This window comes from Perna viridis, chromosome 13, assembly GCF_037379345.1.
Source record: "Perna viridis isolate PV_CMFRI_1.1 ecotype Kerala chromosome 13, ASM3737934v1, whole genome shotgun sequence".
In the NCBI taxonomy this organism is placed as follows: domain Eukaryota; kingdom Metazoa; phylum Mollusca; class Bivalvia; order Mytilida; family Mytilidae; genus Perna; species Perna viridis.
The window spans coordinates 22,924,928-22,948,222 of NC_142457.1; the positions used below are offsets into that span (position 1 = coordinate 22,924,928).

The following is a 23,295-nucleotide window of genomic DNA, read 5'->3' on the forward strand; positions in this document are numbered from 1 at the left end:
CATTTCTGCTGACTAATAAAAAAAAACAATGCATTTTAAATGAACTGATAAAATGTCATTTACACATGTAAAATGCTCCCTTCAAACTTGTGGAAATCCTTTCTCACATGAATTCATGTGAACAGGGATGATTTTACAAGGTCAACTAACAAAGTGGAAATGGGCAAAATCGGAAGTAAATACATGTATACAGTAAGAAAGAAAGAACTGCAACGGTAAAATCCGGATTTGAAAGAGTGGAATTCTGCTCTGTGTCAATTTCACATCATATCCACTTCACATGGTTCCATATGCCAAATGCCTTATAAAAATTTTAACAAAAGTTTAATTCACATGAATAACATTGTGAACTCTGAAAAACACTTACATTGTAAATGCTCTTATTTCATGTCAATATCATGTGAATTTCACATGAAATTCATGTGAATAAATTTTCATGTGAAGAATTCATTAGCCTTGCATACCATCCTTCAATGAATGGCTATAATTCAGTGTTTCTATGAATCCTGTTTTTTAGATTGACAAATCAATGTAATGAATTTTAATGAGAATTCCATAAATAGTTTATGGTCTGTAATCAAAGACCTGTTAGTTAACATATATATTTGTATAACAAGTCTTTCATTCCATTAGCTCCAAGGAAAAAATGTTCATGAAACTTAAAGTAGGTGGCAGATCTACCTAATTAATATACAGTGTAATAGTAACATGTACTATCTTCAAAAAAAGACAGCTGACGCAGTAAAATTTGTTCTTTTTACTTATAATTTTCATCAGGAAATAACGCATGGCACACAATTTCAATTTCCTTTTTCTAACCCCACTAAGTTAACAGTATTTGGCCAATCTGGAAACTGAATTTTGATCAGGTGACTTGCGTTTCCATGGAAGCGCGTCTTTAAGGTCAAAGGGTAAAAAGCAAACTATACCAACTGTGTCGGAAAAATAGGAGATCTCTTTGGACCAGACATCATGTAAGGCCAAATGTTCTGCCCTAAAATAATTGACAAAAAAAAACAAAAAAAATGGGCTGAAAATTTCAAAATTGGGATTTTTTCATGTCAGTTTCTAGTATTGAGATACTATAACACATAAATCTTTCATTACTTGGTGACTAAACAATGTCAAAGACTCTACTCACCTGCTTCCCCGCCATCAGGGACTAAGCAAGAGGGAGAAATGAGCAAACATTTCTCCTGGTTTGTGCTCACTTCTCCCATTTGTCTTTGACAGGGAGAAGTTTTTGTAATGAATTACATATAATGTAGACGAAAAAGTCAACATTGTTATTTTTCAAACAGAATTTACTTAAACATCTCTTGTCATCATTGATGCCTACAGTAGGCACTGCACCATGTAATGATTAAGGAAAAGTAAACCAGTACTGACTTTTGCACTTACTTTTAGACTGCCTTGTTTCTCAAGTTGATAGTCAACCAAAATTTAACAAGTCAGAAATTATTTTTTTTAGTTTTTCAATGGAAGTATTTTTATCTATCGAAACATTTAGTGTGAATCTGCAATTGTGACATCATTAGATTTTTTTTTGAATTTTGAATGAAAACAGCCTCACACACCAACAGTGTGTATTCACACTACTTGATTTTTTGTTTAACGCAAGTACCGGTAGTCATAAAAAATTAATGTACATTGAACTGAATAAGAACGTCAAAATTGACATTGATTATATCATGAGAAACTCGCACAGACATGCGTTGAGAAATTGTTGGTATAAAATTTGAAAGTAATAATTATTGTATACTTCAAACATTTTTGGGGGTTTAAAAATAAATTACAACATTTCAGTCTTTTGAGTTTTAACAATAATCATAATAACATGTCCAGGGGTTCAAGTTAACTTTCAAGAGTGAAATGTCCAGGACTTTACTCAATCCTAAATGATAGGTACTCTATACTATAAGTGGAAGGTCCCTCAATAAGAGGAAACTATTTCAAAGGCCCTACATTGGTAATTAATGGTCTCAGGCCTTGTACCAGTGCAAATTTTAACCCTTGACAAAAAATTAACTTCTGCTAATTAAAAGATATAAGGCCAAAAAAAAATCTTGTTTCCCGCTACCCTAAAGAAAATACATGTAAGGGTACCCAGTCGTAGTGAATTAATGACAAAAATATTTAGTCTTTAGCAGCACTCGAGCCAAAATACATGTAACCACAAACAGTTTATGGTAGGCACAAAAAACAGGGTTGGAAAAGCAGGATACAGGCAATTTTGTTTGGCCTTAGAGCATGTCATTCAGTCAACAGTTAAAATAATATATACATAAATAGTTCCTTTTCCAATATGCTACATCCTGGATAGATGTTATGCTCATGTAGTTCATTAATAAATTCAACATTCAGCTTCCCTTTCCTGGAAGTTCGCTCAACAACAAACAAAAAAATGTAATTATCTAGCGCTACTTTGTAATTTAAATTTCTACTTCACCTTCAGGCTTGTGCATACATGATATACCCTAAATGTACATGCCCAAATAACATAGATGCAACTTCAAGAATTTTTTGTACTCATCAATAACTTCAACCCTATTTCATAAAACCTAACATAACATTTTTAAAAAAAGTACAAAATGGTGTTACCTGCAATTAGGAGGAGGGTCCAGTGTAATTTCTGCTAATTCCTTTTGAATCCTAAAAAATAGATCCGATAAAATGAATACAAACTTAAAAAATATATTTAACACTGAATGTGTATTAACACAACAAAATTTTTTTGTTTGGCCTAATGCATACAAAAAATTCAATCACTAATATCTCAGAAACTACTGAATCGGTTGTCGATATTTTTTCACGATGTCAAACTAGAGCTCCTAAGGATTCTAAAGAGGTATATTTTGTTAAGATAATCTCTGTGGATTAGCAGAGATGGAGTGCAGAAGCTTATATGCAAATGAGATAGATCGAGTCTATTTGGTTGTAGAACGGAAGAGATCGCCCAATACAATACACATTGAATTCCTGACACCGATTAAACCACAACAGGAAAGCTCACCTTTTAAGACTAGTGCCCGTTGGTTTTATACTCTTAGATGATGGTTTAGGAGCCGGAGCACTTGGCAGAGGTGCTTCTGCAGGTGATTGGACCGAGCTGGTACTCGGGCCACCGTTTTGTTCCTCATGGCCTCCCCGTGACCTTCGTCCGCGTCCCCCTCTACTACTGCCTCTCTCAGACATTATGCACTAATCACTTTCAAAAATAACAAGTGAAATAACCTGAAATAGATATTCAACTCTTATTGTCAGTGGCATGCTATTTATCAACTTGACATAATCAAAAACTGTCATTTCGAAACGCGATATTTTAACATAAAATGTGAAAATTCACGAAGAAATCGGCAGAAGAGACCCACAACCTGGTCATCAGCAGGTAGAACAATCAATTAGCTACATAAAACACTAATCCAATTAACTTTATCATTAACCTAATTAACACAATTAGTCTTTTTCCAGGTGAGGGTGTTAACAGATTTCTGACGCAGATACCATTTGTCAACAAAGAAATTTACACTTCAAACACAAAATTCTCCACTAAAACGCGTAAGGATCACAAAACAACCTATGTATATCGGTAGAACTATTATTTACCTATAATCCTATAATTCCAAATAAACAATTTGACCAGAACAATACAGGAAAAATCCCAATAAAAATACAGTTTCAGTTCCGACTTGAAACGTGCAAGGGCGATGGATATGGCTCTTCTATTCACCTCCGGCGGAAGCTGTCAAATTTTATTTTATGTTGTTTGTGTTGTTCTGTTGTTTAAAAATGATACAAAATCTTTTTATTTCGTAAAAGTAAAAATGTTCGATTTTTCGATGCAATCAGATCTTGCTGTATAATTCGTAATCAACAGCATTTTTGTGCCGATATTCTCCAGAAATTGATCATTTTTGTTCGGGAGGTGAGCGTAACCGCCTAATCTTACCGAATGATTAGAAGCAATGTTATTTCTTCATAGGGGCGTAAAATACAACATTCTTGTATTCACTTTCACAAATGCCATCCCTGCCTAATTTTAAAAGAAAATGTATTCCACGAATAGTTTTCAGAATGGATTTAGAAGTTACGGCAAAACATAATTCTTTTATTCGAAGGTTCAAAAATTTAAATTACAGTACACCTGTTGGTGCCCCAGATTTTGACTGATCTAATGTTTTCACAGTCAATCAAGTATATCATATTGTAATCAAAATTTGTTTGAAGAAGCCGCGATTTCGAGTTGCAGTGGCGATTGCAGAAATTTTCGGCTTCGATTGCGAACTTATCAGTTACGATATTTCTGAGTCCATTTTTGAAGTTGTAATGCGAAGAAATCTTACATCATTTTAGTAAATATAGTAGTTCGATTTTGAATTCTCTTTTGTTTGAATATAAACTTATTTCGATATTTAGAAGCTCTGCTTAAACATATAGGCTTAGAGAAACTTATATTAAAAAAAAATAATAATAAGATGAGGTATGTTTTACAAATATGTCTGCATGTTTTATAACGCTCTTACTTCAATTTGCCAAGATTTTTTCTCTCAATATTTTCATCTCCAGCTAAAAACCACACTACGTATACGTCCACTGAAGTGAAATTTTCATTGTGCTATCGCCTGCATTGTATTCAGTAAGTCAATTTTATTAGTTTGATTATTTTACGATAAAATAAAGTTTTTTAGGCACGGCTTCATGAGGGGGGGGAACTGTTTTACGCCCCCTTAATTAAACTGGAAGAATTTTTTATTGCATGAAATTTTTTTCACAAAATATACTTCATTTTTTTTTTTTTTGCATCGCTTCGCGGCAAGGGAAGGCTATTATTGGTCATTTTTACCCCCTCCCCCCATTCACGGAACAAAATTTTCATAATAAAATGGGTTCCAAACCCCGCTCTCCCCATTAGATCCACCAATGTATAATAACGTCTGGTTGTACAATGTAATAGGAAAGGAAAACCGACCAATGTCATATATATTTCGAGATTGATCAAAAGATAAACACAAAAGGCTTCAGGTCATTGCAATTAAATCACTTGCCGAAATATATGTCTTTGAAATGGGCAAATGTACGACGAGTCAACGCGACTAAAAGGCACTCATATTTACTAAATCGACCAAAATTTTCAGGCATAATTGTAATTAATCTGCTTTATTTTAACAGTATAAAACAACTGAAAGCTTTTAAGGCTGATTGGAAAATATGCACTTTACAGATATAGTGAATTTGAGGAAAACATGCAATTAAGGTAAAATAAAGAGCGTCAAATATTCTAAATAGACGCCAACGACAAAGACAACGATGACGACGACCGGGTCGTACCATAATGGAATAATAAGGGATAGGCTAAAATTACTGATGAGTCAAGCTCTCCTATTTTACGTAAAACTTAGTTACTTGAAATATTGAGCTAGGAACCAAAAAGAAAGCGAGGGTGTAGGAGTAAAATATCAAATTCTTCTTCAGGGATGGTATACTGACTTGGTTTGTTTGTTTGTTTGTTGGGGTTTAACGTCCGAGCAGCAATATTTCAGCTATATTCAGACGATGAACATGAAATTGATGATAAAATGAACATGAAATGATGATGAAATGAAAAAGGGATAGGACACAAGGACAATGGGGTCGACAAATTTTGATTGCCACTGGAAATAGGGAGAGGAACGTGGCATCTTTCCCAACACGGTGCACCACTATGGTTTGCGGTCAGGTTTTCCGTATTATAGCCTGACAACCCCAGCATGTAACATGTCAAGGGTACCCCATTCAACCACCTGGGGCACACATCCCAGTTGATATGTGGGCAAAGCGCCCTAGCCCCCGGCTAGGGTTCTGAGCACTATTTAGTCGCCTTTTACGACAAGCTTAGCGCTGCTGCAGGCCTATTCTTTTAACACCCGGACCTGCACGGGGCATACTGACTTGGATATACGAACGGAAAATACAAATTTTGCATGCAGAACAGAAAGATGGCCTCATCAATTTACCGTAAATAAACAACCTTTTTTCTTTATATAAATTTTGTAAAAGAAAAGTAAAACTCATGTACAAGTCTCTGCAATTGCTTTAGGCACTTCAACAGAAATCGCGTTTTTTCGTCAATATAAACATTATGGCGCACTCAATAATTCTTGTGTGTCGGTCCATCTATACATTTCTAATCCGATATCAGAAACGCAAGATTATCAGTGACTTTGCGACGCACAGACAGGTTGATAAACAGTAAAAAACGTAATTCATTTTGTTTTGTGCAAGACAAATACACCATGTATCACTGAAAAACAACAAAATACTTGTTCAGGAACCAAAGAAGCGATAAAATTATAAGTAATGTCTTGGCCTGAATTCATATATGTTTTAAAAAAAGATTACTCGTAACTTTCCGATCACTTTTCAAATCTCAAACTTCTATTCATCCACTGCTGTAGAAGTAGAGGATATTTTTTTGTGAAGAGATTTCAAAGATCAAAGTGATCTTTTTGAAATGCTACTCTTTTAAGGAGGTAGACCTAGGGTAAGGGACACAATTCTTAAAAATCGTTGGAACATTTGTATTCAGAATTTTACATCAATCTTATGTAAGCATCTGATTAACTTGGATTCATTTTATTCTGCTTCAAACGAAAACTTGAGAGGCTTTGGTGAAATTTAATATAATAGAAACATATCACTGATTTCATGAGTTATGTCCCTTACCCTAGGTCTACCTCCTTAAATGGTTTGTATTTATAAGTTTTCGTACACGTAGTGAATTAATTGGAAGAGGACGGTATTGAAAACTCATTCTGTCATTAAAGCTATTCAAGACTGAACAAAAAACCTAAAACGGAAAACGATTTCTAAAAATTGAAAGGAGAAAAAGGTGCAAATGTTGTTTTTTTTTTTTTTAATAATTTTATGATAATAGGCATTTATATTTTTTCATCAACAACTGAGAAAATATAAATTTACAACCATCAATAGACAATTAAAAACGAGCCCGAAGAGAGATTTTGTATTTCAGTATTTATTATCGATAGTTCAATTGCAGCTACATGAATACTGTACATTATCTGTAAGCCCTAATACGATCTAATACTTTCATATCTAAATTTTTATTTCTAAAGTTGGCTAATACCAGAAGTAAACATTTTTTGAGCTGTGGTTATCCGACTTCCGGTGCTTTGTTGGTTGGCAAAATGAACATAAACGGATCCTTCGGGGGTGGGGGGAGGGGGTGCTCCTTACGTTAGAAAAGTTTGCTTCATTATATAGAAAAAAATGTAAGTCACTGGAGCGCCCATGATAGCTAGTCCGCGCCACATTCCTTTTTATAATTTCTAGATCCGCCACTGGACGGTGTCATTGCGTGGCATTTTATGTCATTTGGGGCCCCTAATTAACGTTTTGTAATTAGATGTATAAGAATTCTAGCTGAAGCATTTCATTTGTGAATTTATTCGTTTGCTGGTGGCTGATTCGGGGTGGATCCAAGATTTCAGACATCCTTTCCCCTATGTTCAAAAAGTTTGAATGATTATAAATTACTTGCAAAAAATGCAAATCACTTGAACGACACCCCCTCCCCAAATAAAAAAAAAACTTTTCGGAATTTTTGGATCCGCCAATGACCTGGTCCTCTTTTTTGGGCTATTGGTGTGCGTTTTATGCAGTAAGACAAAGAAGGGGGACGACCATTTCGTGATTCTTAAGGAGGCCTTGCAAGTTTTGTTGGATCAGAATATTTATTTTTGAAATTTTGCGGGTCATAAAAAAACTTAATTATATTCTCGGTGATGTAGACCAGAAAAATTATTTTCAACTTTTCCGTGACCAAAATAACTATTTTCAAGAACCTCCAATCCCCCATTTAGAATCAAATGATCGTCCCTTAAGCCACACTTGTCATAGTTATGATCCAAGAATTGAAAGTATATTTCGGTAATGGGGGGGGGGGTCCAAGTTTGATTATGAAAAACATCACTAGAAATCACTGGCACGGATCCACTCTTTGGTCAATCAGCTCCGGCCTCTTTTTCGAAATTTCTGGACCCACCACCGCATACACAAGGGGGAGATAAATGTTTTTCTTTTTAGAATTACTGTGTTCATGACAAACGTTTATAAATATTTGCGGTTGTAGATCTGAATAACTCTAATATATTGACGGATTTTACCACAAGTATAGATACGCACTAGACACTAATTGACGTATGCTTTCAAAAATATTAAGTAAAAAGGGAAAACTCGCTTTCTTCACATTTTTGCTATCGTCTACTGCAACTTTGACATGTGGTTATCTATTTCTCACTCTTTGCCTTTCGACAACATACTGAATATCATGTACGATAGACTGATATCCACCAAATGTTTGAACTGACTTTTTGAATATGGAAACATCATCTTTGAACTGGAAGTCATTTTTCCGACGCATGCTATATAGTTTCGCTTTTTACCCTTTGACAGTAAAGACTGGCTCTTCCATGGAAACGCAAGTCACCTGATCGCAATTTTGTTTCCCGATTGGCCAAATACCGATAACTTGGCGTTCGAAAAAACTGAATCGAAAATTGCGTGCCATGTGTTATTTCCTGAATGAAATGTAGAAAAAATAAATAAAACGAACCAAAAAGAAGTAAAAAGAAGTAACTGCGTCGGCTATCTTTTTTTAAAGATAGTACTTGTTGTAAAGTAGCTCTTGATTTGATCAACCAATACTTAGAGTGAGATTGATTCGAATTTTCCATGGTATACTTTCCCTTTAGGCAGGATACCAACTTTTACATACCAGACCATGTGCACATTAATAAAATTTCTTTACTTTTAATATTTGATACACGTTGCCAATATTCATTTAGTTTACTGGCAATATCCTAAATTTATGATGGGTAATAACAAAATTACCAAAATGCAATAATCAAAGGGTAATCATGGAAATCATGATTCGATTATCAAAAGATAATGAGTAGACAGGGAAAACGGACACACAATAAAGAGCATAAAATAACCCGAATAACACGTACGAAGAAACAAAAGTAAATAATCATTCCGGACTCCACTGAAAATTGGGAGCATGGACCAGGTGCACTGGTAGGGTAAGCGTCCGCTGCTTTTCTAGAAAAACCCACCGAGTTGCTCTTAAAATGTCAGTGAATGTCACGTGTGGGGTAGACGAAAGAGAAAATTATAACTATGATACGGTGAACAAATAGAATCTCATGGTGCAGGTGGATACACTATAACGATTCACGAGTTCATGGTGACGACCATAAAACTTCTGTAGTGATGATTTCAACCTTGTAGCAACGAAACTCTGTGCTAGAAGCCTTTTTGTAAGAAGTCTAGTACGGTACAAAAAATCCGTGTACTTACGGCAAGCTCTGACATAACGTTTTAGTTGTGATTTTAAACCTCTAAACGCAGTGATGACGGCATGTTGACGCAAATGAAAAGGAATAGTCAAAAGGAAAGTCCGTAAATCAAATTTTAATCAGGGTAAAAAGAGGAAAGTTGGAAACCCCCCGCAATGTTCCTGACATGGTTCAGGCATTGCCGATAAAAATGGTGGCTTAAACAAGGTTTTAGAGCGCGCTGAACCTCCCTCGGGATTAATACTAAGTTTCTATGCAAGTACCTATGAAATTTGATATCTTCGTCACTCGTTGTCAGGGAACGATTTCATAGTCATGGCCTTTATCTGCTAGCTGTACTTTATTCTGCCAATCATTTCTTTTGTATTTACTCAAATTTCTGGGGACGGATTAAGAAAAAAATGTCTAGCCGTAATTATTATGCACTCACTTGAAAAGCGGGAGGTATATGTAATCATGAATGTTGTCCGTCCGTCCGTTCGTCAAATCGTCATTTTCAGTTCTAACCGGGATACCTCTCAAACTGTTGAACGAAAATTTCGCGCATTCTTTAAATGACGCCTTTGTGCATGCACCTCCATTTTTTTTTCTCTGAATTACTTTTTGTGTTCCATTCAGGGGAGCGGGGTGTCAACAAGTGTAATGCAAATGGGTTTGGGGGGGGGGGAGTAGCAAACTTAACCATACCCAGAATTAAGTTTGAATACCCTCAGTTTCAATCCTGAAATTTTTTTTTAACTCACACCTCCATTACTTTAATGGGAAGCTTGTACTATGTTACAACAAACGCTCATTTCCCTAAGATAACATCCTGAAATAAATATAAACAAAAATCCAACATCCGTATTCCTTGAACGAGAAGCTTGTCTCCTAGACCTTTGTTACCACAAACGCACGCGAGCATAATTTTGGAAAAACAAAGTCAGCATTAAATCAACCAAAAGCTAAAAACGTTTATTTACGCAGTATATATGCATACGTGTACACCTCCTTAAGACTTAGTTGCAATGTTTTTCCAGCAAGAGTTCCTTAAAAACCTGTTTCAAGGCTCATCTGCCAGTAAATCGTTGTATTCCCCATTATTATGCATTATATCTGATTACTGAATCGTAGATTGTATCAGTACATCGAAACATAAGAGAATCACCAGCTCTATGTGATCGATATTTCAATGCTGTCGGTCTTATCCAATATAAAACACGTTTCTAAATAAGCCAAGACTAAATTATCGAACATAATCGAATTAAAATTTTCAAGGTGTTTGCGCGTTTTTGAAGCGGTCACTCCCACCGCTAACCTTGGATTGATTAACTTTTATGTTCACTGGGTATACCGACCCATCAATTCAACTTTAAAAGTGTCTTCTTTCTTTTGACGTAAGGTTGATGCAAGTCAATTTGATAACGTACAAGAAAATGTAAGTGTTTTTAGTACAACCGTGTCAAGTTAAGCAAGGGCATATGATGGACTTACGCAAGACCTACAGTAATTAAACAGATACAAGATCGTACAATTATTGACTAAAGAGATAACCATAATAAACTGCAGCTTTGGTCAGGCAGAATATCTATTTTAAAAAATTAGCTAATTAGAAAATAAATTTGCAAATGCTTTATGGCTAGATTATTTATTTTAATTATACTGCGTAGAATATCAAGGCAAGACTTTTTTTTATTTTCTAGATAATGGTGGCCAGAATACTTATTTCAAATTTTTTTCCGGGCCAAAATATTCATTTACAAAATTAAACTGCCGGTCCCACTTACTCAGAACCAAATGGTCGTCCTCTTCCTATAGTATCGTATGACTTCCGAAATGACCGTTTTGGGGGAAAACTCGATTTTCCTAATTAAAACAACAAAGCAATCAAGCAAATTAACATGTATTAACAATAAAGTTTATTTTAACAAATTGTACAGCTGTGTCAGAAGGGCACAACAAAAACCTTTATTACAGCTACAAATCTAGCACTACTATCATATGCATGCATGCAGAAGGATATAAAGGTAAGTGGGCAAAATATAAATCTTGGATAAATTTTAAATACCACTCCATATAAAATTCAGGCACCATCTATGTAATTATAGACCTGTAATTAATTAAAGGTCTCCCATGGGTGAAGAAAAACCTACAGAACAAATGAAGCATTTTCTGTCTGCATATTCTATATTTTACATAACAGTGGTCCTTTGTACATTCAGATCTGTATTTTTAAAGGAAACCTAGCTCACTAAAATCAACCAAATCAAGAACAATAACTCTTGCAAAATGCCGATTTCATACAAATAAGAAATAATCTAACCAACTGGGAGCAAATTCTCATCAATCAACCATGGTTGCAATTAGTATTTTCCAGGGTATGTGAAAAAAATCTTTTTACTATAGATTTGTTCTTTTAACTTTCAAACTACCTGCACCGGGGTGGATCCTGGTTTTCTGGTTGGGGGAGGGGGTTAATAAAAAAAGGCCAAACTTATGAGGCTATGACATTTTTAGGGGTAATATTTATGATATATCAAGATTTAAACAAGGAAACAAACTTATATTTTGCCAATTGTTCACAAAGGGCTGTACATCCAACAAGTCTTTCCTTTAATCTGTGTCAGAAAGGCACAGTAAAATTCCTTATAACAGTAACAAGTCTAGCAATACTTATATGCATGCATACAGCAGGATATACAATAATAACCATGATATATTTTAAATACCACTCCATATAAAATATGTAATTATAGACCTGTAATTAATTAAAGGTCTCCCATGGGTGAAGAAAAACCTACAGAACAAATGAAGCATTTTCTGTCTGCATATTCTATATTTTACATAACAGTGGTCCTTTCTATATTCAGATCTGTATTTTTAAAGGAAACCTAGCTCACTAAAATCAACCAAATCAAGAACAATAACTCTTGCAAAATGCCGATTTCATACAAATAAGAAATAATCTAACCAACTGGGAGCAAATTCTCATCAATCAACCATGGTTGCAATTAGTATTTTCCAGGGTATGTGAAAAAAATCTTTTTACTATAGATTTGTTCTTTTAACTTTCAAACTACCTGCACCGGGGTGGATCCTGGTTTTCTGGTTGGGGGAGGGGGTTAATAAAAAAAGGCCAAACTTATGAGGCTATGACATTTTTAGGGGTAATATTTATGATATATCAAGATTTAAACAAGGAAACAAACTTATATTTTGCCAATTGTTCACAAAGGGCTGTACATCCAACAAGTCTTTCCTTTAATCTGTGTCAGAAAGGCACAGTAAAATTCCTTATAACAGTAACAAGTCTAGCAATACTTATATGCATGCATACAGCAGGATATACAATAATAACCATGATATATTTTAAATACCACTCCATATAAAATATGTAATTATAGACCTGTAATTAATTAAAGGTCTCCCATGGGTGAAGAAAAACCTACAGAACAAATGAAGCATTTTCTGTCTGCATATTCTATATTTTACATAACAGTGGTCCTTTCTATATTCAGATCTGTATTTTTAAAGGAATTCTAGCCCACCAAAATCAACCAAGTCAAGAACAATAACTCTAGGGAAAATGCCGATTTCATACAAATAAGAAATTAATGCAACAACCAATGAAAAACTAAGACTTGTTATATGGTCCATCCTGCGGAGGCGAAACCAGAAAATTTGAAAAGCTGGGATGCCATCTGGGTTTCCTCAGATAAGGGGGAGTGCAAGGAAATTATTTGCGATTTTACATGCCAATTTTTACACATTAATATCACGAATTTTCCAGTAAGAAGGGGGATGCCAACCCCCTGGATCCACCACTGTCCTGCCTGATTTTTAAGTAAGCAATCCATATATATCGGTTTATATTTTCGACCTTTCCCTTGTATATAACATTCAAATTGAATCTAAAAATCGTATTACTTCACTTTATATTGAACAGAACCACCAATAACCCACTAACATTTTATAAGGAATTCAGTTTTAATATCTGCAAACCTTCAACCTTCACATTTTTTTTTATTTCTGCATTTACAGGATCAGACCCTATACTGTAGGTCAAGGTCACAATAAAGAGAACTTGCACTAGTGGCAGGTAGTAAGGTTTCAGGGGTTGGAACCTTCCTCGCTTTTGATGGAAAATTTAGGGGTTTTTTTTATACCAAATTTAGGCAAAAATTAGCGAAATAGAGCCTGGAACACCCTTTTATATTTCTGGATTGGAACCCCTCCTTTTATAAATTTCTGGATCCACTCCTGCACTGGTCTTTCATCATTTAGATTGTATTGACAAACAGATTTATCTAACCAAGAGAAAGCAAACTCTCATGTTCTCATAGAAAATACCAAATCAATCTTGGTTGCATTAGTATTTTCCAGGGTACATGAAAAAATTTGTTTACTATATATCTGTTCTTTTAACTTTCAAACTACCTGTACAGGGCTAGATCCAGATTTTCTGGTTGGGGGAGGGGGTTAATAAAAAAGGCTAAGCTAATGAGGCTAGGACATTTTTAGGGGTAATATTTATGAAATATCAAGATTCCAAAGAAACAAACTTAATTTTGCCAAATTTTTGCAAAGGGCTGTATACCCAACAAGTTTTTCCTGTAATCTGTGCCTGCTGCATGGATAACATGGACAGTAGCATTAAAAATATCAAAATTTTTCAATGACCATGAGAACAACATAAATGATTTCACATCCCAAACTGGGGACTTTGGCAATTGGACTGTCACTAATTTCCATTACTGTGAGTTAAATCATTGTTTCTCAGAATGGATGCTCCATTTTTGTTTTGCAAATATTCTTAAAATATTGCAGCAAAGAAAAGGGTTGGTTGAATTGCAGTCTGATTAAAAAAAGTCTGACCATAAAAAGTGATATGAACTGCTAGCTATTTAATGAAACTAAATATTCCTGCAATATTTTTGGAAGTGGCAAATCTGTTAATGTCCTAGATATTGAACTCCCATCACCAACTCTGATTATGGCATTGCGGACACTTATTCGACACAAACATTTCAATGTTAATACTTCATGCTGCCGATTTTGGACATGTTTTACAAATGCTTGGTCTATATAAGGCTTCCGTGATAAAATTTCAGGTATGTGTTGATTGGTTGAGAGTGGATAGCCCGCCAAAACAAATAGATCGCATAATAGTATTCTGTCCTCAGTTTTCATATCTTTATTTTCTACCATATACTGAAATATTCCCTGAAATAGAAAAAAAAGTAGGTCTTCTAATAAAGGTTTTAGAAAACATGAAATCACTCATCATACTGTATACAATGCACCCTACCAGTGCACTCTGTTCATGCTCCCACTTTCTGGTGGTCAGAGTTGCTTATTTGCATTTGTTTTGTACATATTACTTTGGTTATTTCTTAATCTTTGTTGTGTGTGTCTGTTTTCCCTGTCTGGTTTTTATCCTCAGATAATATTTTTATTTATTTCTGCTCCAATCTTGGTTCCCTTGATAAATCTCTAAACAACATGAAGTGGTGCTAGTTATAAACCCCACCCCCCCCCCCACTCGTTCCATATTGTGAAAAATTGGTAAGTCCAATAAAACAGGAAGTTAAAATCCTTCAGCAACCCGAATCGCCTCTAATGTATGGATAATCTGTATTATTCCAAATACTGTATTCAAAATGAATTCAACCATTGGGATTCGAGATAAATAATTATGATGAAATTGGGACATACAAATTAATAGACGGACAGATGGAAGGGATTGTGATACCAAAATACCACCCACATGTCTGTACATATATTAATTGTATTTCTTACATGCAATGGTATTATACATGTATTACAGCTGCAATAAAATACATGTCATGGATTAATTTTTTCTTGGGTTAAAATTCATGTAATTATTTTTTTTTAAAAGGATAAATGATGAATTTAAAAAAATGTCATACACCTTTTCCACGTAATGTAAAAAATACAGTAAAACAACTTTTTTTGGCAGATACTTATTTTTGGGTTTCATATCAATTCATATTAACATAATAAATATCATTCAGTCACTCAGAATGATTTTCTAAGGGAAAAAAATTCTGCTCTTAAAATAATTTTTTACCTTTGTTTTCCCAGTAACACTGGCTCCTTCAGAGATCAGATAAGATGCTAAATCTACATGTCCATTTTTTATAACTTCATATAAAGGACTCATCTCCATCTAAAGAAAAAATTGCAATAAGAGTTCAGAGTAGAAATAGGGGAGTGTTGATTTAGAAATAAATCACAAAAACTCCATTTTATTGTTTTTTGTTCAATATGGGATGACCATTTACATGTATGATGTATTATTTCACCTTCAGCAATAGGACTTGTAAGTCTCATTATGTGACTCTGTATTTTCACGAGAAGGGGGTACTAATATACCATTCAAATGCATTCAAATTTGTCATTTACAGAACTTTGAGATCAATATTAAAAACAAAACATCTTTTCAAGAAAAAATACAGATAAAAAAAGACCAACCTGTTCCTACATGATAGAAGAGTTGGCTTTATAATGCAGCTTTTTGAGATCCCAGAAGTAAACAATAAAATGAAAATAGGTCTCCAGAATTCAGTACATTCTACATCAGGAATTACGGAAAGGAAAATGGAACTAGAATGACTTATACATTCAATAGCGATAGAGTTAAGTATCACTATAAATAGTCAGTCTGTGGTAAAACAGTGATAAAATGGAGTTTTTGTGATTTATTTTGATTTTATTAGGACTGGTTAATATTATTTTAATATTTTATTAAAAGGCAAAGCTTATAAGTTGTACAAAATGGACATTGTTTTGTAGAAAAATTCTGATGTAATGTCTTTAAAATTAAGTGTCTATCCTTCCTTCCTTCCTTCCTTTATGCAGATGGAGACCTATTTATTATCCTTTACTGATTGGAGTTTGATGAAACTTCCACAGAATCTTTATATTATTTGATCAAAATCAATATAGAGGTCAAAGGTAAATGTAATCATATGATGGTGTGGGGGTATCAATTTAGTGAGAATTTCTCACATTTTTTCTAGTTTAAATTGTGATATTTTTCAATTTTATTTACATATATACAATGTCACATCCATGTTACATCATTAAATCAAGATGTTACAGATGCGGAGTTCAAACTTTAATTCAAATATGGTAATGTTTTCAAACTGAATCCTAGCCGATCCCCTTTGACCTTGAAATTAAATTATCAAATTATTGCTTCTTTAAAGACTTGACAGTATTTAAGCTACATGTATCTTCCACAAGCATGATTATACAAAGCAAATAAAAAAGCAAAAAATGGTGAAATCGGTAGGAAAGAAATGGTAAAATAAGAAATGTAATGGTAAAATCCAGATTTGAACAAGCATTCTGGCAGTATTGCTGATGCAATACAGTGTCCCCTTTCGGCCTTTGAACTCATTGCGTTTATGAAATTTTTTTTATATATGTGAACTAACAATGGATGGTATTATTTTTTAACAATCAAGAGAAAATAACTCTTGAACAGCAAAAGCAAATTCCATCAAAATCAAACCTGAGCTTCATTTTACAGTAGATAATAACATTTTTGCATTACAGAAAGCTGCATAAAGATTTTCTCTTTCTATCACCTGGAAAGTTGAAAAAAACTTCGTTATTATGAATTAAAGGGCAAATAACTCTAGAATGACAGCAGCGATTTGCATCAAAATGATGAAACATAAAATTTTATGTAATTTTCCATGTCGAAGGGCCATAAGTTCCATATAAACCATTTTGCCGCAATAATATTGAAATTTAATTTGGAACTTGTCATGATAAGACTAGCTAACAAATATGAAATCAATTGGATGAGGCATTACAAAAAGAAGTCTGGAAAACATAAAATTTCATGAAATTTTCTATGTCCAAGGGCCATAACTTCTGTAAAAATCATTCAACCGTAATGTCATACGAACTTAACTTGTAACTTGTCATGATAAGACTATATACCAAATATGAAATCAATTGGATGAGGCATTACAAAAAAAAGTCCGGAAAACCAAGTGTGACTGACTGACTGACAGATGGACAGACTGACTAACGGACTTACGGAGTGCAAACCTAAGTCCCCTTCAGCTTTTGCCGAAAGGGAACAAAAAGAGGAAACATTACGTCTGCTTTGAGTCGAGAAATTTATCATTTAGCAGTCTTACTTCATTTACACAGTTGAGGCAAGCACCCTTTTCTACCAGTACTTTAGCTATCTGTAAGTAGTTTGACTTTGCCGCCCAATAAAGCGGTGTCCACAATTCCTGGAAAAAATGTTAAATAAATAGAGTATTGGAAATTAGAGCTTGCCATTAGCACACAAAAATCTGACAATGACAGGGGCAACTCAATCTGTAGAGTACTTTGAATATATTCAAAATATTGAAATCCTTGTCCATCAAATATTTACATGAAACTGGTAGAGTTATTGTGCTAGGAATACTCCCAGTCTCATGTGAAGTTGTTAATGAACAGTAATTAAAATTTCTATATCATTCTATAGAGGGAAAAATATTGTAATTCACAATACAAGAGTTTGATATGGAACAACAACCAAAATTGCTTACAACATGTGTCCTACATTGTGTATCTATAGAAATTGGTAAACCAAATTTGAAATGGAGTTATATAAATGTAATATAAATTTATGTAAAATATAGTGAAAAATTCCAACATAACAGGAAATTGATATTAGATAAAATAAAAACTGCTTACAACATATGTCCTATCTACATAAAGCCACTAAATAAATTCAAAATCCATTTATTTGTGAAATCAAGATATTTGTGACCAAATTCTAATGGATGGAATGGTGGACAGACAGATGGATGATGGGATTCTGACAATTTTAGTTTAGACATAATGGACCAAATAAGAAATCCAACTTCCTCCCTTGTTAACAATGTTGCATCATTGCAAATGTGTCCTGTCTAATCAGGGACATCAAACAATAGCAATCCCAGAATTTCATAGAGTTTCGGAATCAGTCAATTGTACTAGCATACCTGATCTTCTACATTCACTTTGGCCCCATGGTGAACAAGTTGTTTGACTATTTCTGTATTTCCCCTCCATGTTGCATAGTGTAAGGCTGTTCTCTTATCCTGTAGAAGATATATAAATAAGGCCATAATAGAAAAATTCTTAAGATTCTCATCCAGTTTTTATTAAAATTTTGGGGTGATTGGTCAAATACAATTTTTTTTTCAATTTTAGTAAAAAAAAGGCTGCTATTTTAAATTTTACAAAACATAAAAGTAGAATATTTTGGGGAGGGGAAAAATCAGATCAGGAAGGGATGAGAATCTAGGATACTTTTTACTTCGGCCTTCTGATATACATGTGCTAATACAAGTAGTCTAAAGTTTGTACTAAATTTTCAGGATGTGATACAGGTATGTGTACCTTCTCATAATGTATGTACAGTTGTATTGTAAATTGTACAATATGTATAATGCTATTTTAGGGCCAGCTACATCCTGCCCTGTGGTGTGAGTTTTTTCTCGTAATTCATTGAAGAACTATGGGTGGCCTTGAGCTGACATTTTTCATCCCGGTGTGGTTGTTGTCTCTTTGACGTATTCACCATAGCCATTCTTGTTATATATTGATTCATATGTTCATGTTCATGTATGATTAAGAGTAATCAAGGGAACCAAGATTCTGGCAAAAATTGAAAGAATGTAATCCAGGGACAAATACCAGACAACGAAAACGGACAAACACAACAAAGAACATAGAATTACCAAAATAATACCAAAAGTAAATGAGTAAAAAAAGTAAAAACTCGGACTCCACTAAAGAGTGGGAGCCTGGACCAGGTGCACTGGTAGGGTAAGTGTCCTCTGTTTTTCTAGAAACACCATTTAAAGAAGTATTCAATAAAGAACATTGATGAAACTTTTTAATAAATGGATTACAGATACTCTCCTTACTTTGGTTTGAACATTTACTTCAGCACCATGACTAAGTAACTCCTTAACAATGTCAACATTTCCTGCTGAACCCATTCTTGAAGCTGTGTGTAAACAAGTCCTACCATCTTGAGTTCTAGCATTTACATCAGCTTTAGCTTGAAGCAAGAGTTTGATGATAGGCAATTTTCCTCCAGCTACAGCATCATGTAGAATTGTTCCACCAAACTAAGGTAAAATAGAAAGAAAATACTGTGTAAGTTTTCATTTTGGTCAAATAAAAATATCCAACAGGTAACAATTTTCACGGTTTCAAAAAAATGATAAGCATTATAAAATGTTCAAAAATCTATTTCACTAGTACTATTTTTAGTTGTCTTCTGTTCACTGTGAAAATAGCAAAAATGAGTACATCTCAAAAACTTTTATAGTAAAACAACGAAGGACCTTGTTTGTTGGTAATCTGTACTTTTTTCCTTTGATCTTGATGATAGATATTTTTCTTTCTCACGTACATAACAAGAGACATGTATCTTAAAATATCTGTCAAAACATTGGAAGTGATTCTGATGTCATCAGATTTTCTTTAGAATTTTGAATGAAAATGGCATCATGCACCAACAGTATGTACACTAGTTGCACTTTTTGAGAGACAAAGCAGTCTAAAAATGAAATGTACATTAAAATGCAACAATTGGATTACAGATAAATAGAATAATAGTTACTTTTGATTTAAAATTTGATACTGACAATAACACACTCTCATCAACATTTTCAAAATGATATTGTCAGTCTCATAATCAATAAGTAACAATAACTCTACATGCATATATACATGTGTATCTGAAAAGCTTTTGATAGAATAATTCAAACTAATAAGTACACTTAGTAACCTGATTCCACAAATGTATCAAATTGAATAATAATGGAATGAATAGCTTCCTAAATTCCTTACAGTATACAAAGTAATCCTTGGAAACATAAACATCCTACCAATATGTGAATAATATCATTTCGTAAAATTTGCAAGCTCTCTACTCTACTGCAGTGGACCATCAAGGGCAGATAAAAAAAACATAAATGTATCAAATAAACCTATTATTATGCCATACTATGTAAAAAGAAAACTAAATGGTAGAAAAATAAAAAGTGGAGAAAAAATATGAATCTTGTATGCAGTAGTCACAAAAAATTTCTTCAAGATGCTGGAAAAGTGGTTTCCAATATTGCTAAATTCTCCAACTCAAGCAATAACATGAATCACAAAAAAAAACATGTGAAATGTCAGGCAGGGTTCTCCCCAGAATTTTCAGATAGCGCTGTATTCAGCGTGAATGACACTATGTTAATATGTCTCATGTCAAAACTTGCCACTTTGTATTTGATACATTGTATGAAAATTGATCAGTGTATTAAAAATGTACATTTGTATATTGCTGTTTATGTTTACACGAATTATTTGAAGGTAAATATTTTACTTTTTTTCTTCTTTTGCAGTAATCATAACTTAATACCATTTTTTCTTTTTTTCTTTTTAAGCATTTAGACCTAGGGTAAGGGACACAACTCTTAAAAATCATTGGAATGTTTGTATTTACCATTTTACATCAATCTCATGTAAGCATCAAAGTACATATAACTTGGACTGAATTCATTCTGTTTCAAAGGAAAACTTGAAAGGATTTATTGAAATTGAATATGATACAAGCATATCACTGATTTAAAAAGTTGTTTCCCTTACCTTAGGTCTACCTCCTTAAATTAGCAGAAATATTAAAGATATTCTATCAAATTATGATAAGTAATTCTTCATAAATATTTCCTCTAATTCATACACAGCCAGTGTTCTTCAAATTTTTGCTGACAGCAGACGTTTGGAAATTACAATTTTTCATTTGTTTTGGGGCCTCCAAGCCTCATTTGAATGTGATATTCATTTGATTAAGAGCAATCTCTATTAAACTCTTTCTAGTCTTAGTAACTTTCAATACATCTATATATTTAGAATATTATCTAATCAGGTACATGTAAAAGACTACTTTGGTCTTAATATTCATATTTCCAAAAATTTTTAGGAAGTAGTGTGGAATTGACCTAGTTATACCAGGAAAAAACATAAATCTTATTCTTGTTATTTAAAGTTGACACACTAGTTGTTTTGTTTTGTTTTTAAATATTATGTTTGTATGTAGTTCATTCATGACATAAACCCTGTGTCATGATTTACAAAAAAAAAAAATTTCCCCACACCCGTTGTACTATTTTTAGACTTGGGGGATTTTACAATCTACTTCTTAACTAATTTCCACGCCAAAAAACATGTGCTCTTGATACACAACAACATGGTAATGTAAACAAAGGACGACCATTTCCTTTTTTCTTTTCAAAGTGTTTTGGAAGTATCTGATGGAATAAATATTGTTTTGGAATTTAATATGTTTCTTTATAAGGTAAATCAGCTTCTTAATCTTGAAAACATCATGTGATTGTGCAATTATTCAACTTTGTATTTATAAATAGCCACATGCTTTTGGTCAGGGTTGAGTGAATTTTTACGATAGTCAGTTTTGATTGGTTCAGTATCAGATAATAATATCTGATTGACACCTTCATTAAAATTAATCTGTGGCCAGGTGGGGTGACTGATAAAGAATCTTGTCGGCAATGTCATAACTTTTATTGGCTTCAGACACCTGTACGGCCACACGGTGATCAACTGACCATAGCGCGTTTACTACTAATTACCTTGTAGGATGCTGTAAATGACCTCAGGATACACACGTTTCCTGTCATAATTGATTTTTAATCCTCAAATTCAAGTTTATAGCACAGTGCTGGAAGCAAGATAACACAGTACCGATCTTGATAGCGCAGCGCTCAATCTTGATAGTGCTTTAAGAGCCCGGGGAGAACACTGTCAGGTCAAGTTGGTGTCTGGCACATGCATTTTCTCTAGTCAGAATTATGAAGTAGTCAGCCATGATTTCATAGCTTCCACAATAATGGTAGAGAGTTTCACAAAGTCACTGAAAAACAGTAACAATCTCCTTCTCAAGAAGATTTGTGGGAGGTTTTTGATTGAAATAACTAGTTTTTCCGTAAAAATGCTAAGTAATTGAATTTTTACCTAATAAAATTTGCTTTTATGTGCAAACCTCCAACAAACAAATACATGAACAAAAAGGAATATTCCATGTTTTGTCAATGACAAAGGCAAACAGCACAAAACTGGGATATTAGCACTTTGCTAACACTTAAAGCCAACACCTTCCTCATATTACATTTAAGGTGCACTGTCTTATTCTGGTCAGCTTTTGATCATGATCATGATGAAAAAAAATATCAAAACAGTTTATCGTGACCAGGATGATTCTTTACACGATCATTTTTGTGATCAGATGTGAACACATTTCTATTCATTTGATCAGTATCACGTGTTTTTTAATGATATTCATGTTCAATATTGAAAATGGCAGATGCCTCATTGCCTTCTTACTAACTCTATTCACACACAATCAACAAATAAACCAGAATATTAAGTAGAAAGAATGTATTAATCCAGACAATTTTGCAATCAAAACAAAGTACATGTAAGACTAATGTCAGAATTCAAAGATATTACTTACCAAACTTTCAAAGGCACTTTCATCCAAGTTAGGAGAACCGCCTCCACTTTTCAGAAAAAAAAAATTAATATTCATATGCTTTTTTGAGCCGTCTCAAATTCTTACCCAGAACTTTTTATTGTTGTCTGCTAATACACCACCTTTCACGAGTCTCTTGACAGCAGTTACATCCCCCTTTCTTACTGCATGACGTAATTTATCGCCATCACTCACACCTTCATCTTGATATTCATTTTCGTTGTATTTTCTTTTTCTGTTCATTTTCAACTTTTTGGGAAAAATCAACGTCAAACATCAACACAATTGTAATTTATATATTAGTTGGGATTTCAAACGGTAAGATGACTTAAAATTTCGTGCCTCATCCCTGTCGATAAATCGCCCAAACTCATTGTTAAAACTGAA

General features: G+C 33.7%; 2 protein-coding genes across 4 annotated transcripts in view; both read right to left on the reverse strand.

Moving 5' to 3' along the window:
• The window catches only part of LOC148600025 (ubiquitin-conjugating enzyme E2 E1-like), a 46,247-nt gene extending 42,486 nt beyond the window's left edge, over positions 1 to 3,761 (reverse strand). Inside the window, exons 1-3 of the mRNA XM_088557104.1 lie at positions 3,607 to 3,761; positions 3,014 to 3,234; positions 2,602 to 2,652 (exon numbers count right to left, since the gene is read on the reverse strand). Of these exons, the coding sequence (XP_088413230.1) occupies positions 2,602 to 2,652; positions 3,014 to 3,195 (233 nt within the window). The 5' untranslated portion in view covers positions 3,196 to 3,234; positions 3,607 to 3,761. The remainder of the gene's footprint in view (positions 1 to 2,601; positions 2,653 to 3,013; positions 3,235 to 3,606) is intronic.
• A 10,458-nt stretch (positions 3,762 to 14,219) lies between these two features.
• On the reverse strand, positions 14,220 to 23,292 carry LOC148600027 (uncharacterized). 3 transcript variants are annotated; one of them, XM_088557407.1, is made up of 7 exons: positions 22,996 to 23,136; positions 22,010 to 22,290; positions 19,286 to 19,492; positions 18,356 to 18,454; positions 17,516 to 17,614; positions 15,427 to 15,525; positions 14,220 to 14,558 (listed from the first exon to the last, which is right to left on the reverse strand). In XM_088557407.1, the coding sequence occupies exons 2-7, from the start codon at positions 22,055 to 22,057 to the stop codon at positions 14,232 to 14,234; spliced, it is 879 nt and encodes a 292-aa protein (XP_088413533.1). In that variant the 5' UTR covers positions 22,058 to 22,290; positions 22,996 to 23,136; the 3' UTR covers positions 14,220 to 14,231. The 3 variants fall into 3 exon arrangements, with proteins under 3 accessions (XP_088413533.1, XP_088413534.1, XP_088413532.1); XM_088557408.1 differs by having other exon boundaries at positions 22,891 to 23,001; XM_088557406.1 differs by lacking the exon at positions 22,010 to 22,290 and having other exon boundaries at positions 22,996 to 23,292.
• Between the last annotated feature and the right edge of the window lie 3 nt (positions 23,293 to 23,295).